Consider the following 15,893-nt stretch of genomic DNA (forward strand, 5'->3'; position numbering starts at 1 on the left):
TTATCATCTCAGTGTAAAAGAAACTTTTAAGTATGACCTAACTTAAGTGCCTATCTGTAGGGGACGCTGCACAGCTGAACGTACCAAAGAAAGAAGCAAAACAGACACCAACCACCTGTCTCATTTATCGGGCTCCTTCCTCAGCTGGCTTCTGAAGTTCTCAAATCTCTGTGTTATGGGGAGCCTGCACATCTATCCAGAAGCCGAAATCTCCAGCAGTGAAGCAGGGCAGTAGCAAAAGATTGAACTAACACTTTCCAAAAGATCAAATAGTGAGGCCAAAGGAAATTAAGTATCAGAAGTGGGGCCCTGAGCCTAGAAACATAATCAAAGCCTGGGGAAGAGTTTGGCGAATGTTGGGGTCAGCAGTGCAAGTGCAGAGTGAAGCTGGAGAGTCCTTGAGCATCTGAGCAAACCTCAGGTGCTGCCAGACCAAACTGATGATCAATCTCTGCTGAGCAGCTCAGGAGTTACCGACTGACTCTCCCCTCCAGAGGAGATGCCTAGAATCGAGTGACCTGAAGTAGCTCTTTCTTCCCTGTAAAACCATCTGTTCAAAAATCGATCAGGCATCAGGATTTCTACTTCACCTTAGTATCGTGCATCAAACCTCTGTAAAACCACTGACACAGCTCTTACAACACCATGTTCCTGCAAGGGAGAATCAAAGAGCTGGGAGTGCTCAGGATGAGAAGAGCTGCAAGGTTCACACTCCCCAAATATCAATACATAATTGACAGTATATGCATTATTGTATTTTTTTAAGAATACGTAATGAAGATTTCCACCGAGAGGCCATATTTTTATTTATTTAGGAAACAAGTAAGTTGCATTCTGCTGGAATCTCTCCATACAACGGATACTCCAGGAGTCGACAGTGCACAGGTTTCTTGGAAGTGCCACATTCAGAGCAAATCAACATGGCCTTAAAAGCCAGTTTCAAGACAACTCTCTCACAGACACAAGGTATTGGCTGTGAAACAGAACATGAGACATGAGGCATCACGTGACATCAGGTAGCACATTTCTGTTTATTTGCCTTTCTTCAAGAACTCTTAACTCACCATTAGGCAAAGGAGTGCATACAAGATGTACAAGAAAAAGATTAAAAGAGACTTCTTTATCACTTTATTCTGTGGCATGAAGGCCCACAGCCTCTGGTTTTTTTTGGTTTTTTAAAAGCATATGTTTTTACTCTGGCTGAGGTGTTACAGTTCAGAGAACAAACTGCTGTCTACAGGAATTTCTTGAGAAAATTAAAAGTGAACACAGCTATTCGCTAGGCTGTTTTACTGAATGAATGTTGCCAGCTGCACTAATAGCATTTTACCAGACACTTGTCAGCTCGTGAACCCCTAAGTTTATAAAGACAATAGGAAATCTGACTGCAGAGTGACGGGGACAGGGAGAAGTCATTGAAGTTTCTTTCCCCTCGCAGCAGATTCCTGCCTGCTGTAAACTTGTGTTCGTGTACTTCAGTACAGCTGTGATGACCTACAACAGAGGTTCTGCCCTAGGCATATATAGCTTGCCCATAGTCCAACTCAAGGCGTTAGTAACTTTCATATATAATATTAAACCCCAAGGTTTGTCTCCCAACGTCCTTCACATGATGCTCTGTCTGTTCACGTCCACATTGTATGCTGATGAATTGGAACAGCCTCGGCCAAAATCAATAAAAATGCCTTCAGAATCAGAGTCGATCGACTCCAAAATCTGATCTACTATGTTCTCAGGGCTGGAAGAGGGAACTGGAATCAAGGAAGGGTCCCTGTCCAGCTCAAAAGACCTATGTGGGTCGTCCATCGAGTGGAAGAGTCCTTTCTGTTGCTCAACTGCGCTGAGTTTGCTAGAGCATTGCACTGACCCAGGGCTGGGCCTCTCCTGGTCTCCTGACAGCGAGCTTTTCGTGGCCGTCATGGAGCTCTTGGAACCGTTGTCCATGATGGTGGTGAGGTTGGAGTACCCCTGTAGCTCCAGGCAGGAGGTCATTTCCGAAACAGAGTGCCTTCGGATGCCCGTTCCATTGGCAGCCATGCCCTCGGTTTCATACTCAGCCACTGGTGTCAGCAGTGGATTGTTGTAGCTTTTTGATCGCACCACGGGGTTCTTGGCAAGGATGTCACCCGATTTTGAACGCCTGAAGAACCGCTTTTCTGTAAATAGAGAAAGATCCAGAGTAATATCCACAGTCTCCTATTTTTGTGGTACTAATAATTACAAGTGTTCAAAAGAAAAGTCAAGGCCTGAATATTCATGAGCTTTTCTTGAATGACACAAACTTTTTAAAAATAATACATTTTGCTGGATTTGTAGATCCATAGGATTCAGATCTCCTAGATTTCTTTAGCATATTGAAGACTCCAAACATATCTTTACAAATAATAGCTGAGATACTCTTATATTCATACAATTTCAGCAGCTGGAGTAAAACAGTAAATATTGTGGGAGACCTGAAATACAATTGCAAATAATTTCTTTAGACAAGAACAGAAAGCGCAATTCTGTTCTTGTTCAGGCTATAAAAGTCATCACTAATTTCTAGTAGTTGAAATCTAACTTTCCCACCCACCCTGGAAAAATCAGGTCTCTTCAAATTTGGGGCACAAGGATTAAGACAGGCAGTCTTACTAATAATTCTGGAAAATCTTAGATTCAAAGCATCGTTCGAAGACCATGGAAGAAGAGAGCACCAAGAGTGTCTGGAAATGTTAACCGGAGGGCAGTGCCCACAGCAGCCTTTTTTTGGGAACAAACCTGCACTCGATCCGGCAGTGATGGTACGAAGGCTGCTGTTAACCAAGTGGGCTCTTTCCAAAGAACGAGCAGCAGGTGGCAGCAAGAGATCCACCACCAGTGGGTTAGGGCTGGAGTGCTCTCCAGCAGCTAGATCAAAATGATCATCATGCAAACTTTTTGCAGACTTTATTGCTCTTAATGACTTATGCAAAAAAAGAACCCCAAAAGTGGTGTGAATAATGGATCTCACTTTTTGAAGCTTTCTTCCTGTTACTCTCACTTTGCCATCCCCAATGAAAGGGGCATGGCTGGAGAACGGAATTCAGTTACACTCTGGAAGTCAACCGCAGCCACTGCATATAAATTGTCTGCTTTCAATTGGGATGCTAGTATACGTTCCCTTCCAAACCATGCCCTTTCCTTTACAAATGCCAGTCTCTTCTAAAATTATACTTATATATAATTATGCGCTTACCTGGACATAAATTCCAATCATATGCTGTACCGATAAAAAACTTAAATTTCTGTACTTAAGATTGTATTTTTTGCAGTTGTTTCTGCCTCAGTAGTGAAATCAACTGAGTCAAGTTCACTTTTGGACCTTTTGTTAAGAGTTTGACCTGGCAAACAGAAAAGGTTCCCTGGGGCTGTCCTGCCACAGGAACTCTGGCTTTTTGGTCACACCAAGGTTTGGCTGGAGGACAAGGCCAGACAGGGAAGAAAAGGAGTCAGTGGCCTCACCAGTCTCAAGGAAAATATGTCACAGCTTTAAATCATACCACCAAAATAGCTGGACAGAACTAGATGCATTAGCTTAAAAGCAGCAGAGACTTAAGCACTCAACTCCCTTGGATCCAGGTTCATTGACTACAGTAAGACCTATTCAGGGCTACTGCCACAGACCGCAGCAAGGGGAAGTGCTCAGTCCACCAAAACCTTCCTATCTTCTGCCATTTAATATAACATTTATTTTCTAACAATCCATTTCACTGCAGTTTTATTCTCTTTGGGTGCATTCTTTCTCTCCTGACATACAAAGGTTTGTATTCAGAAAACCTTTGTATGGTTTGTATTCAATTTGGGGCCCCATTTAAATGCTTGTGGCCTTTTAATGGCAAGCAATGAATACAAAGCAGTAATCCTGAACCATTTTCCATAAATAACTGGCCTCTATTTATTCACATAAACCTGATTTGTTTCTTAAATGCCTACTGCAATACAACCATTTTTCCATTCAGCTTCAAGGGAAAATCAACTGCTTTATTGACCATTTCTGACAAGCAAACAGATTAAATTTACTGCATAGAAAACACACAATTGAACTTATTTCCCCCTCTGTTTTCTCTATTCAAGCATGCCATCATAGTATTTACATTAAAATACTCAGGTACTACCACATTTCCTTTTTGATTTATGCTCGTAGTATCCCCCTCGCATTTTCAACAGATTGAATTACTATGTGGGATATTCAAAAGACCTTCATCTTGACCAAATCTTGCCTTCACAGAAGTCACTGAATGCTTCAGAGCTCAAAGAATCATAGACAATAAGCTGGAAGGGGCTCAAGAAGGTCACACAGCCAGCTTCTGCCACCATGTTTACCCACCTTGCTCCTTATGGATGCCTATGTATGTGACATGTACATTAGCACCCCTAGCAGTGAAGATTCAACAACCTCCAGAGGCAGTTTATGCGACATGAGAGATTTTCCCTTCCATGTAATCTGAATTTCCCCTGCTATGTGTGGTCCGCTCTATTTTCCTTATCTCCAGTGGGATGGAGAACAGCTTATTACCTTCCAGCCTACAGAAAGCATCCTGTATTAAAGCACTCTCATTAAAAGGTAAAATGGGAATGCTAAACACACTCTAGATTCACAGATGTACTAATGAGCACCTGTTATGATGACCTCTTTTCATCTTCTGCCACTGGCAAGTTTCACTGTGACTTTGCACATGCAAAGAGCATGGCCTTAGAAAAGGAGCTTGACTGCGTTACATTAGTACTGGCAGTCTCCTCTCATGTGGGCCCTGGCCCTGTGTGGACCAAGGTTTTGGTGAAATCCTCTGTGCTGTCTCAAATTGAGCCTCTGTTATTCTTACCCAAGATACAGGAAGAGTGCGTGAAGGGTCCGTCACTGGAATACAGACCGTATGTGCCCAAGTAAGGAGAAACGACTTTCTGGATCAGGGATTCCAGTTTCAAATAATCTTCAGTCACACCTTTCGACTCGTGAACCCCCTGAAAGACAGAAAATACCCAAGATGAGAACTGTTTTCTCCAACCACAAGCTTTCCTTGCTCACTGGGGCAAGTAGAGAGGCAGCAAGCATTTTCACTAAGCTATATGGCAAAGGTGCACTGAGATGTGATACTAGTTTGTTACCACAGCTGATTCCTCTTACAGTAAAGCCAAGAGATGCGAGTTGAACCACAGAGACTCACCATGCAGGCACTGCACAAAGGCTCAGAAACAGGCAGTAGCTACTTCCAGGACATTTAAATCCAGAAAGGTACATCCTACTTAGTGCAAAGGCAGTCAGGGAGGATGGAGGATGCGGTCTGTGAAGATGAATTAAAAACCATCCCTGGACTTTTTGTTATGAAATCTTACACTGACTTCCTGAACTACCACCGAGTGCTGCACCAGCGGCTGGTACCACAGGGTGTCACTGCCCTCTCAGCAATACCAACAGGGTTAAGAAAAAGGTGAAACCGAGGCACTCAGAAATATTTCTTCCAGGATATTTTCAACAAGCAATATTTACAGTGAAGAGGTTTGTATCTCTTTCCTCATCCCCTCCCTGGCACTTGCCATTATCGAGGCAAAAGTCACATTATAACTAGCACGGTAAGATTCACCCATAGGCAAAATCTTTTGCTCTTAGGTGTTAACTCTGCACTTCTGCTCACAAATGGGCTTATAAGGCTGCAGAGGTGACAGGAATAATACTCTCTGGAGCTGTAGACTCCCTTCCACTTACAGCTGCAGCATACGTGCTCCTGCGTTGTCTGAGCAGAGCCCTGTATACTCGTGTGTAGGATTCCTCCTGCAACACGAAGTAATTCACATTTCAGTGTGTTGCTATGTGGCCATATGTTTGATGTATCATTGCAGAATTAAGATCCTAAATGTCATACTCAGCAAGAAGTTTGCTTGAATTTAGCAGACTTCCAGATTTCATAATACGTCCCTGAATCATTGTAAAAAGAAACATGTTGGGATGAAAGCCTCCAGAGAGCAATATGCAGATCAAATGAGTAAAATTGCAACACTTCCTTCAGCATGTGAAAGGGTCCTGATGTTCAGGATGTATTCGCTGCTCAGTATGACTCACCAGCCAGTGTCTATGGGTGACTATCAGCCTGCAAAGTGTTTGTGAACGGCTTACTTCACCTCTTGGCTGCTGTGCTGCCTGAATGCTGCCTGGCATTACTTGATAAAAGTTTATGAATGAAATATAAATAAGGGTCAGCAGAGAAAGGACAGAATTTGGATTCCAGTTCAGCGGGTTTTAAATAATGAATAACAAGCTCTGGAGATGCGATATGACCTGTAAAACTTTGGGAGAGCCACAAATACAAAAACAAATACAAGGGTATACGCAGTGAATTTAAAAGCTTGCAAACACTAAAGTAACAGCAGAATAACACCATAGCTATTCAACCAATTTAAACCAGACAAAAATAACATAGGAATAATTCAGAAGACTTAGTGAAGGTGCATGTATTACTTCCAAGCCATTGTTGGCCTATATCAGAGAAAACATTTCAAATACCAGAAGGAAGGGTCTCAATTTTTATTGTGTTGAGATCTGCTCTGGGGGTTCCCCTCCTGTCTTGCTGGGATTTAGCCAAGATCTTTTTAGCCCCCAGAAGGTAAGGTAGTAATGCCTGCTACCTTACTACATATTCATGATCACATCAAGCTCATAACTCGTTGGCAAAGGCCAGCACGTTAGGCCATCCATTCCAGGCTTGCACTTCTATTACCTCCGGAACCAGTCTCCTAAGCGTGATATATCATACTAGTGGCAAAAGCCAGTGATATTTAGCATTGCTCGTGCCCAGACTTTGTGGTAAGGCTTTATTTCTTTTTCTGCCATTTAAGTGTTTTTGATACTTGTGAAAGAGGGTAGCTAAATATCAACTGTGGAGAATGAAACCCAGTAATTCACTAGTACCATGCTGCCCACAAAATAGCTTACTGCTAGCAGAACGGCGACACTGTACGAGTGATGAAAGTGTCCTTGCCCAGTGCCATCTTAACACACACTGATTTCCCATCGGCCTTACATGCCTGAAAAGTTCTTTTGGTTTCCCTCTTGGTTATGAAATATCTGTTCTGCTACACACTCCTTCTTCCCTGATGAACATCTCAAAAGCCCGAGCTGTATTCTGCATTGACTACTGCTCTGGCAGGGATATGAGGAGGCTTCCAGCAGCTCTGTTGGGTTGGGGCAGGCTCCTGGGGTGAGCTGAGAGGATGGCAACTTGACTCCCAAGCTGCAGCTGCTGCGACACACCACACCCCCCCTATCACGGGGCTGGGGAGCAGCTGTGCTGGGGCCTCAGCCCCACCACTGCTGCCCTGTGGTTGCTGTGCCTGGAGAGCCCGTGAGGTCACTGCTCCTGAGAAACACCCTCATCTCTCAAAATTCCAACTCCCTAACCACTTGCATCAGCTTATTCTTCCGTGTTGCCCTCAACCTTTACTCCTGCTCTCCCAAGAGCAGTGCTAATCTCCACCCCTCTTTCACTTCAGCCTCTTTTAGTTCCCACCTTTGAAGTGAAGAGGCCACAAAATACCAGCTTTACAGTGTAAAACCACCCAGTATTAACACAGCCTGTCACTAGTCCTATTCCTCAGCTCTGCACTCATCCACGGGATGCTTTTCAAAACATACTGAAAAGTCATAAAATTTCTGGCGTCCGCTGGAGCCATGGTGACTTCTCTTCTGCTCTGCACCTTGGCACAAACGTGCTGCACCCACCTGCAACATCCTTCCTGCATTGGCTATTGTTCCAGGCCTTCCTGCAGGCGCTGGATGGGGCAGTTCCCTTAAACCTTTTTCTCAGTGTGGAGCTTCTGTGAGAGCAGGAGCGTAACAGGCTGCAGACCACATCCTGAACTTGTAAAAGAGTGTTTTTCCTGCATTTCTTTCTGCTGTGTTATTCAATGACAAATATCCTCCAGGCCTCTATTTAACCAAATACAAGTACATCCCAATATTCAGCAAGGACTATCTCAGCTTTCCAAACCTAAGCTTTCCATGTGACCTGAACAACACCATCACTTATTTACAAATTATCCCAGCCCGAGTGGCCCAAAGGAGTGTCTGCAGGCTCAGAGCAAGCTGCAGTCACTGCATGCCGCTCACAAAGTCACACGTCCCCTGACCCAGAGCCAGACCCAGACACGGCTGGGAAGTGTCCTGACCTTGGGGTCCGAGCTGTAGGCTGTCAAAGGTAAGGTCATGGGGTGTAAGGCAGCCCCTGCTCCTCTTCATGAGCTTTTAAGATCATGGCCCAGGAAGAAGGTAGCTGCAGGTTCATACATCAGCCCACAACAGGTTAGCTGAGATATACCAAAGGTAGTAACAGGGGCAGAGGTGCCTCAAAACCCTATTAAGAAAGTGGGGCTTTCCAACCCTGCAATTCTTCCAATTTTGCTTCTTTAATGAACCCCAGGCGTGGCTGGTGCTGCACATGGTGCAGCTGAAGGGCAGCCAGAGTGGGGCTTGCTGTGGCACCGGTGCCTCTGAGCCAGCCGGGAGCAGGACGCAGGGAACAGCAAGCCCACGGCAACGGGCTGCAGCAACCAGCAGATCCCATGGCCCTGGACGGGCTGCAGAGTCCCAGCTCTTACTGCCTCACAGCTATTAGTATCCAGCATAGCTGGGTTAGAGAAGGGGTCTGAAATGGTGACTGACCTGCCAATTCTTGTTACCACAGCAGTGTGCAAACCTCACTTCAGAGGGTACTGTAATTCAGCACCGTATGGGGCTGAGGGGGGCAAGGAGCTTCAAGGGGAAGGATGGACACCTCCTCAAGCAGATCAGCTTTAGGAGGCCAGGGGAAGCTTCTGTTTTGCTTTAGCTGCCAGTCCCAAGGGTGCATTTAAGCTCTTCTCTCCACCAGAGGTTTCCGCCCCATCCGTTGTGCCACATGCAAAATCACCTGTTTGTGTGACACCAAATTCAGTAGGAAGACACTTCTGGGGGAAGTTTAGGATGGAGCAAAGTATGGTTATAAAGGTTTCCTGTATCTATATGTAAATATAGATAGATGGATCTACCTGTATAGACATCTATACATTTATCTACATGGATATCTAGGTATACTTAAAAACATATGAAGTTCTTTTTAGACTCTTCCCCAAATTTCTAAGTGATAGTGCTTAGAGGCAAAATTAGCTTTAACGCAAAGCTAACTTGGGATTGTTATCTGTGTCACAATAATTTCTGAAAAACTGATGACGGGACTTAAAAGCCACCAATAAAATAATTTTTTTAAAGTTTTCCTGTTATTTTGGCAGCTCATGGTTCTTGTACTTACTGCTTGGTGCCTTACTAGTTTGGTATGTCACTACATAGCAATAAAGCAAAAGTCGTATCTAGCCGGCTGGCTGCTTAGGTTGCAGGAAGGTATATCGTAATTTGGAGGAAAAAAGAAAACCTGGAGCATTATCAGTAAAACAGAGACTCTATCCTTATCTTTAATGCAATATTTGCTCTGCAGACATGCAAAAACTTTCTTTAAAAGATAACCCTGACCTTTCATGAACCCAATTTCATTTTAGCAGGAGAGTTTCGTGCTTCTCTGCAAGTGTGAGATTTATCTATTAAATTCCTTTCAAAGGCCTTGCCTGACCTATTTATTTCTCCATTGAGGGCCAAAATAGCTCAATATCAAATAGCTGCAAGTACCTTAGTACTTCTGGAACAGTGTAGCTGCTGGATCAAATCCTCATCTTGGTCACACTGTTTTGAAATGCAACCAGAGTCACCTCATTATCTTTGGAAGGATTATAATATAATATTATGACAAGAATCTGCCCTACTCTCAAGGCATGGATAATGGGGATTTGAGTCCCGAATATGTGAATACCGTGGCAAATGGAAAACGTCTGTGTTCAGCATCAAGAACAGAGACGTGTATTTCTGCACGTAACACAGTATCCAAGTCCCTTAATTCATTAACCTGTAATTAAATCATTTAGAAACAGAGAATTGTAGATAGTAGTTCAAAAGCATTAAAAGGACCCTATACACTACTATTTTTGATATGCAAATCTCTGAGCACTCCCAGAAGGGCCATATACCCTAAAGACTACAGGTTATTGAGGTACCTACTTTATGAAGTTACTGCCTCGTCTGCTGAACTGTGGCACTGGCCACATGCATGCCCCGCATTGCTGCACTCCAGTATGTTGCTGGAACAAAACATTCCTTGTGTTTAGGAACAAAACCCCATCAGTCAAAACCATAAGTCATTCCAGCGAGAATGGACGCACTGAACCGCTCAGGTTTCCATCCCTGTTAATTCCGTAAGTTAACCACAAACTCACACTGAGTTTTTAAAGGGCACAAGGGCTTCTTATGAAAGCACAGGGGAAAGAATAAACTCGTCTTTTGGCACTGCAAATAAACAGATACGTTCAGAAGAATAGCTGGGGGTTTTGTAACCCCACGTAAGGCCACAGCCTCCTTTTTCAATATACAGGACTTCTCTAACCCTCAAAGCAGTCCTAAAGTGGAGGCCACTCCAGGTAGGAATTTAAGGACTTGAAGAGTCCTCTTCAAACACAAGCTTAAAACCTGTCTGAGGCTAAAGTTTATTACTTTAACCTTTTGCATGATGTAAAACAAAGATGGATTGCTTTGAAGATCTTTTAATGAACTTATATTTTAACAAAAAAACTATTAAGCCATTATCAACATTGTATCTAAGCACAGGCTACATGACTCCCAAAGCTGCCAGAAACCTAAACTCTATTTTGATAACATATGCCACAATTTGTCTTAAAAAAGAAAAAGGTATCAAATGCCCTTGCTTTATTTTACCACGGCAATGAAATAACCACAATCACAACTCTTTATTACTACAACCTATTATACTAACTTTTAACACTGTGCTCTTCTCTTCATACAACAGTGATAGTGGCACGCAGGCGGGTAGACCTGCCATTGATCCAACTCGGTGTAGCCAGCCTGCAGCCTCTGCCCCTGGGCAACTAGGAGGTCATTGCTGCATACCCCCCGAGGCTCTGTCTCCATCTTTTTATTCACCACCATAACTGAAATCCTTTAATTTTTGGTAAAAAAAAAAAGACATCTAAAACATAACCAGACAGTATCAGCACTTCCCAACGAATGCTCTGAAATGACCATAAACCTGGCTGAACCAAGCCCAGCCCATCGGGGAGGCGTTCAGGCTGTGAGTTGCAAAGGAGCCCAGAAATTAATCATCTGCCTCCCACCACTTTCCACCTAGTGTTGGCTATTTCACTTGCTCAGAGTCTGGTAAAAAACCCAGACATGAAGCAATCCCCAAACACAGTCACAGCCATGAAAAACTATTTAGGCTGCTGATGGTCCGGTACGTCTCATTAGACAGCCCAGCTAAATGAAGATGCAGAGTTTTAGGCTTCCCATGCTCCTGTGAGCAGATGTAGGACATCTTATGGAAAAGACCTGGCTCGTGAAATCCTGGCATGTGGCAGAAAGGGAGTTGGTTTTGAGTATCGTTTGCTGCTTATGCCTCTTGCTTCTCACCCCAAAAACTGGATGCAAAGCTGCACATCTCCTTTTTACCTGTATTAGGGGATCAAAGGGGTGGCAAAACCTCACTGTTTTGGTGGCAAAAGTTAGTGGCAAATCACTACTGTTAAAAATCTGCCCAGGGAGACTAGTACCAAAATACAGCCCTAGCAGCAGAGACTGCTCCTGGGCCATAGAACAGGCAGCATGAGTTTCTGCCCCGTCGTTCCATGAATTACAGCCCCGTCACAAGTGCTTGCTAGCACAGCACTAAGTAGAACAAAGATGAAATTTTCTTCTCAAGTGCTCCTGGTGGTCAGAGCAGCCACCAGCACAAGAGTGGTATATTCACCACTTCATCCAACTGTCTTGAAATCTTGGGAATTTGTGAGTTACACTGACTGAAAAATGACTTAGCCAAAAAATCCTGCAATGCCTCACTCTCTTGATGGCAGGCGATGCACCAGCCCAGAGAACTGAGCACATACATAAATCACAATAGTTGGAGACATAAGAGCTACAGCTAAAGCTGTCACGTCCTCTGGCTATCAGGCACACCTGAAGGGGATGTTTCATGCATGCCAAGAGGCTAGAAATAAACCTAGCTGCTGGCTGTTCTTTTTGCTACCTGCTTCTCCTGGCTGCTTTTCGTTGATGCTTGTCTCATGTTATTCCACTTCAGTGTCTTAGCTGGATCTCCACGTGGCCATCACTCTCTCATGCCTGACTCCTTCGTTTTAACCCTTTGCTTAGTCCCCTTGACATCTGCTGTTTCATAATACTCCACACCCATCCTGAGATCCTCTTTCAGGCCCTGGGCAAGCCTCGTGCCATCTGCTGAGCTCCTCTGCTGTACGAGCCTCCCTGTATTCATCTTTACCACAGGCTGCTTCAGTTCTAGCTGAACAACTGCAAGTTGCCCCAGGTAACTCCTCACTCATCTGTGTCTGAAAATAATCATAAAACACTATTAAACACCAAACTGCTTTTAACTGACCAGCAGTAACTTAGTGTTTTTCTGAATACTTATAAAAGGTCATAGGTCCTTTACAGTTTCCAATTCTGACTAATAGCACCCACCACTAGTAACATCCAGAAATGGTGGTTTCACTCAGTTGCTTTTCACTTCCCTCTTTAGCACAGAGTATTATAGGACTATTTATCTAATAAATTATACATGAAAAGGTATCTCCAGTGTTTAAGTGTACCCTAACAACTGGACATAATAGTGGGAACTACTTCACCCCACCTGCAACTACAGGTGTGCTGAAGTATACACTGGTCATTGATTAAATGATGTCACACTCAACTTTAGCTTTATTGCTTCAGCTGATTAGTTTATTTACCTGAGTAAGTACCGGTATAGAAGACTGCCTCCTATTTCAACTGGCAAACTGCTGGACAGCTTTTAAATGAAAAGTAAAATAAAATAGAATAAAATAAAAATTACATAAAATCTGTCTTTACCCAGGTGAGGGTGGGCAAATTAAGCAGGCCAAGCACAGCGCCCTGCCAGTGTGGACACGACACCAAGGGAGGCACAGTACATCTTGGTGCTTGATGTGGGAGCAGCTCTACCACAGGGAACACGAAGCAGGAACAGCCGCAAGCCAGATTCTGGGTTACTGACTTCTGGACTCAAGAAAGAAAGGAGTAGAAGCGAGACTTCTGGATGGCTTAATGAAGTCATGTCAGCAATCATTACTCTTGGTGACTTGATGGCCCAGAAGAGCGAAATCCTCTGCCCATGGGACATGAAGAGGCTGTGTACAGCTCAGCTCACGGCCAAGTAACACACCTTGAACCTCAAGTCTGCTGGGGTGTCCTCAGCCTGGATCTGCTGGGGCATCCTTACCAGCTGGCCTCCACCCTGGTCTGCCAACAAAAAGCCATGACCTACTGCTGACCTAGTGCTACATGAAATGAAACATGCTGCAGGAAGAGTTTACAGGGTCAAGCCCAAAGGCAAAGTGAGGTCATGGCCTCATGTACTGTCTTAACCACACAAGAAAACAGCTAAGAAATGTAACTATTTTCTGCTTAAAAGCAGCAGATTCCTTGGAGGAAAGAAAAATGCATTAAGAAACGCATTTCTTTCTTTAACTGACAACAGGTCAGATCAATATGACTGAAAGAAACACACATGCAGCAGCAATAATCTGACAAATACTGGATAATAATAGTTGCCCAACTACTCCCAGGGAAAACTGAAATTAAAAGTCACAAGACATACCGCAAGGCAGACACAGAATAATAACTATAGTGAAAACACACATTACTCAGCCAACACTGCTGGTGGAGAATTGATAAGGGTGTGCAGACTGCAGTGCACACCCTGGTGACCACAGAAACAGCAAGATCTGCTTCTTATTTCAGCCAAAGAGATAGCAGCAGCCTTGCTTGTAAGAGATTTGGAAACCAGTGCCCTTACAGGCCATGACTACTTGTTATCCCACTTTGGCGCATGTAACACCTTTCACTGTGTCATATCTAACCTTCTAAAACTTGAGCAACACAGAGCAACCCAGACTCAGAGCGGACATGAAATCACTGCAAGGAGGAGTTGGGGACAAATGGGTCACCAGTCCTTGCCATGTGCACCACTGGCAGCACAGCACGTGCTCCCAGGTATGCTATGGGTCACATTCTGGATTGAGGTCTGCATCCCTCCATCTTCCTTTGAATAGACACATGCACATACATAATATCATCTAATATCTAATAATCTAATTTTTACTGATCTTGCAATGCTCACACACAAACCTATAGCAATGAAGTTACGTTACAGTTTACTTGGTCAAGAAGAGGGTTCAGGAGTGGTCCCCAGGTGTGTAAAATTTTTGTTTTCTCTACAGCACTGTGGCACTTTCATTGACCAAGCCCACCCAGCCTCATGCTTTGGAGGAGACCCCGGTGGCTCTTGGAGCAGCAACTGTTGCCCATACAGCTGAAGCTGTCTTCCTGTGCAGAGCTGTTCAGAGCTGCTGCTCTTACTGCAACAAAGAGCATCATCGTGGGAGTCTCCCGCTCACATTTACTCCATCTTCAGCTGACGTGCACAACACTCTACTGAAAAACTCAAAGATCTTGCTCTTATACCCCCTGCAGGAACTCCCTACGCTCCAACATCAGGAAGCCTAACTAGGTGGAGATACTGGGCTCCATCACCCTCAGCTGCCCACCTTGTTCCCTGCAGAGCAGATCCCCAGTATTATACAAATGGAATGATATTTGTGGAGCAGCATCTGGCCTCCATTTAAACATGGAGTAAATGCAAACTCATGAGTAAACTCATGGAGGTATTAGATGTGATAATGGATTCTTCTCAGCCTTTGCGGTCTTAACACCAAGGGTAACACAGTGCATAGAATCAGCCATGCAGTGTCAGACCAAAAGTTAACTAAATTCAACATTTCCTTGCTAACAGTGATAGCAGGAGAAGTGCACAGGCAAAAAAAAAGGAAATAGGGCATGCTCAGTGTGGGCTTTCTTGTAGAATACATTGGTGCTTCTGGCAAATAGCGATGTAAAAACTTGCTGCACGGGACTTTGCAGTAGCCCTTAAGCATATACAATCTGTGATAGAAATTATTTAACCAACAAGATGAAGATGGTCAATAACTGACAGGATAACTAGTTTCCAGAAACAAAGAACCAGACTACCGAGTCCTCTGAACATGGGAGAGCATGGATTTCTTTGGTACTTTTGCTAAGTGCTTTCCTTGTGTAGTTGCAGCTTTCCTATTTAAGAGGTGAGCGAGTGCAATGCTGAACCCTTCTGCTGTCTGACAGAAAGACAGGACCATTGGCAACAATTATTCAGCTTAACTCTGAATACTAATTGCAGTTAAGTGAAACTATCCTGAGTGAACATCAGCTGTCGGCCCAGCTCAATCCAGCAAGGGTGAAAACAGGGTGAAAACAGGTCAGACATGGAGAGTGACTAATTTTTCCACTTATATTGATGAAATCCTGATGCTCGCAGAATCACAGAATGGCTGGGGCTGGAATGGACCTCTGGAGTCATCTGGTCCAACACCCCTGCTCAAGGAGAGCCACCTAGAGCCAGCTGCCCAGGGCTATGTCCAGACTGCTTCTGAATGTCTCCAAGGAGGGAGATTCCACCACCTCTCTGAGCAACCTGTGCCAGTGGTCAGTCACCATCACAGCAAAACAGTGTTTCCTGATGTTCAGACGGACCCTCCTGTGTTTCAGTTTGTGCCCATTGCCTCTTGTCCTGTCACTGAGCACCACCGAAAAGAGCTTGGCTTCATCTTCTTTACATTCCCCCTTCAGGTATTTATAAACATTGGTAAGATGTCCCTGAGCCTTCTCTTCTCCAGGCTAACCAGTTTCAGCTCTCTCAGCCTTTCCTCATACAAGAGCTGCTCCT

General features: G+C 44.2%; 1 protein-coding gene across 2 annotated transcripts in view; it reads right to left on the bottom strand.

Annotated features, from left to right (window-relative positions):
- Nucleotides 1–1,044: 1,044 nt before the first annotated feature.
- Nucleotides 1,045–15,893, bottom strand: part of PRR5 (proline rich 5) — a 98,415-nt gene continuing 83,566 nt past the window's right edge. For both annotated transcript variants that reach the window (XM_068401035.1, XM_068401034.1), the window contains 2 exons: nt 4,842–4,980; nt 1,045–2,156 (listed from right to left, as the gene is read on the bottom strand). In XM_068401035.1, coding sequence (XP_068257136.1) covers nt 1,606–2,156; nt 4,842–4,980 — 690 coding nt within the window. In that variant the 3' untranslated portion in view covers nt 1,045–1,605. The remainder of the gene's footprint in view (nt 2,157–4,841; nt 4,981–15,893) is intronic.

Source organism: Nyctibius grandis, chromosome 5 (genome assembly GCF_013368605.1).
Source record: "Nyctibius grandis isolate bNycGra1 chromosome 5, bNycGra1.pri, whole genome shotgun sequence".
Taxonomy (NCBI): domain Eukaryota; kingdom Metazoa; phylum Chordata; class Aves; order Nyctibiiformes; family Nyctibiidae; genus Nyctibius; species Nyctibius grandis.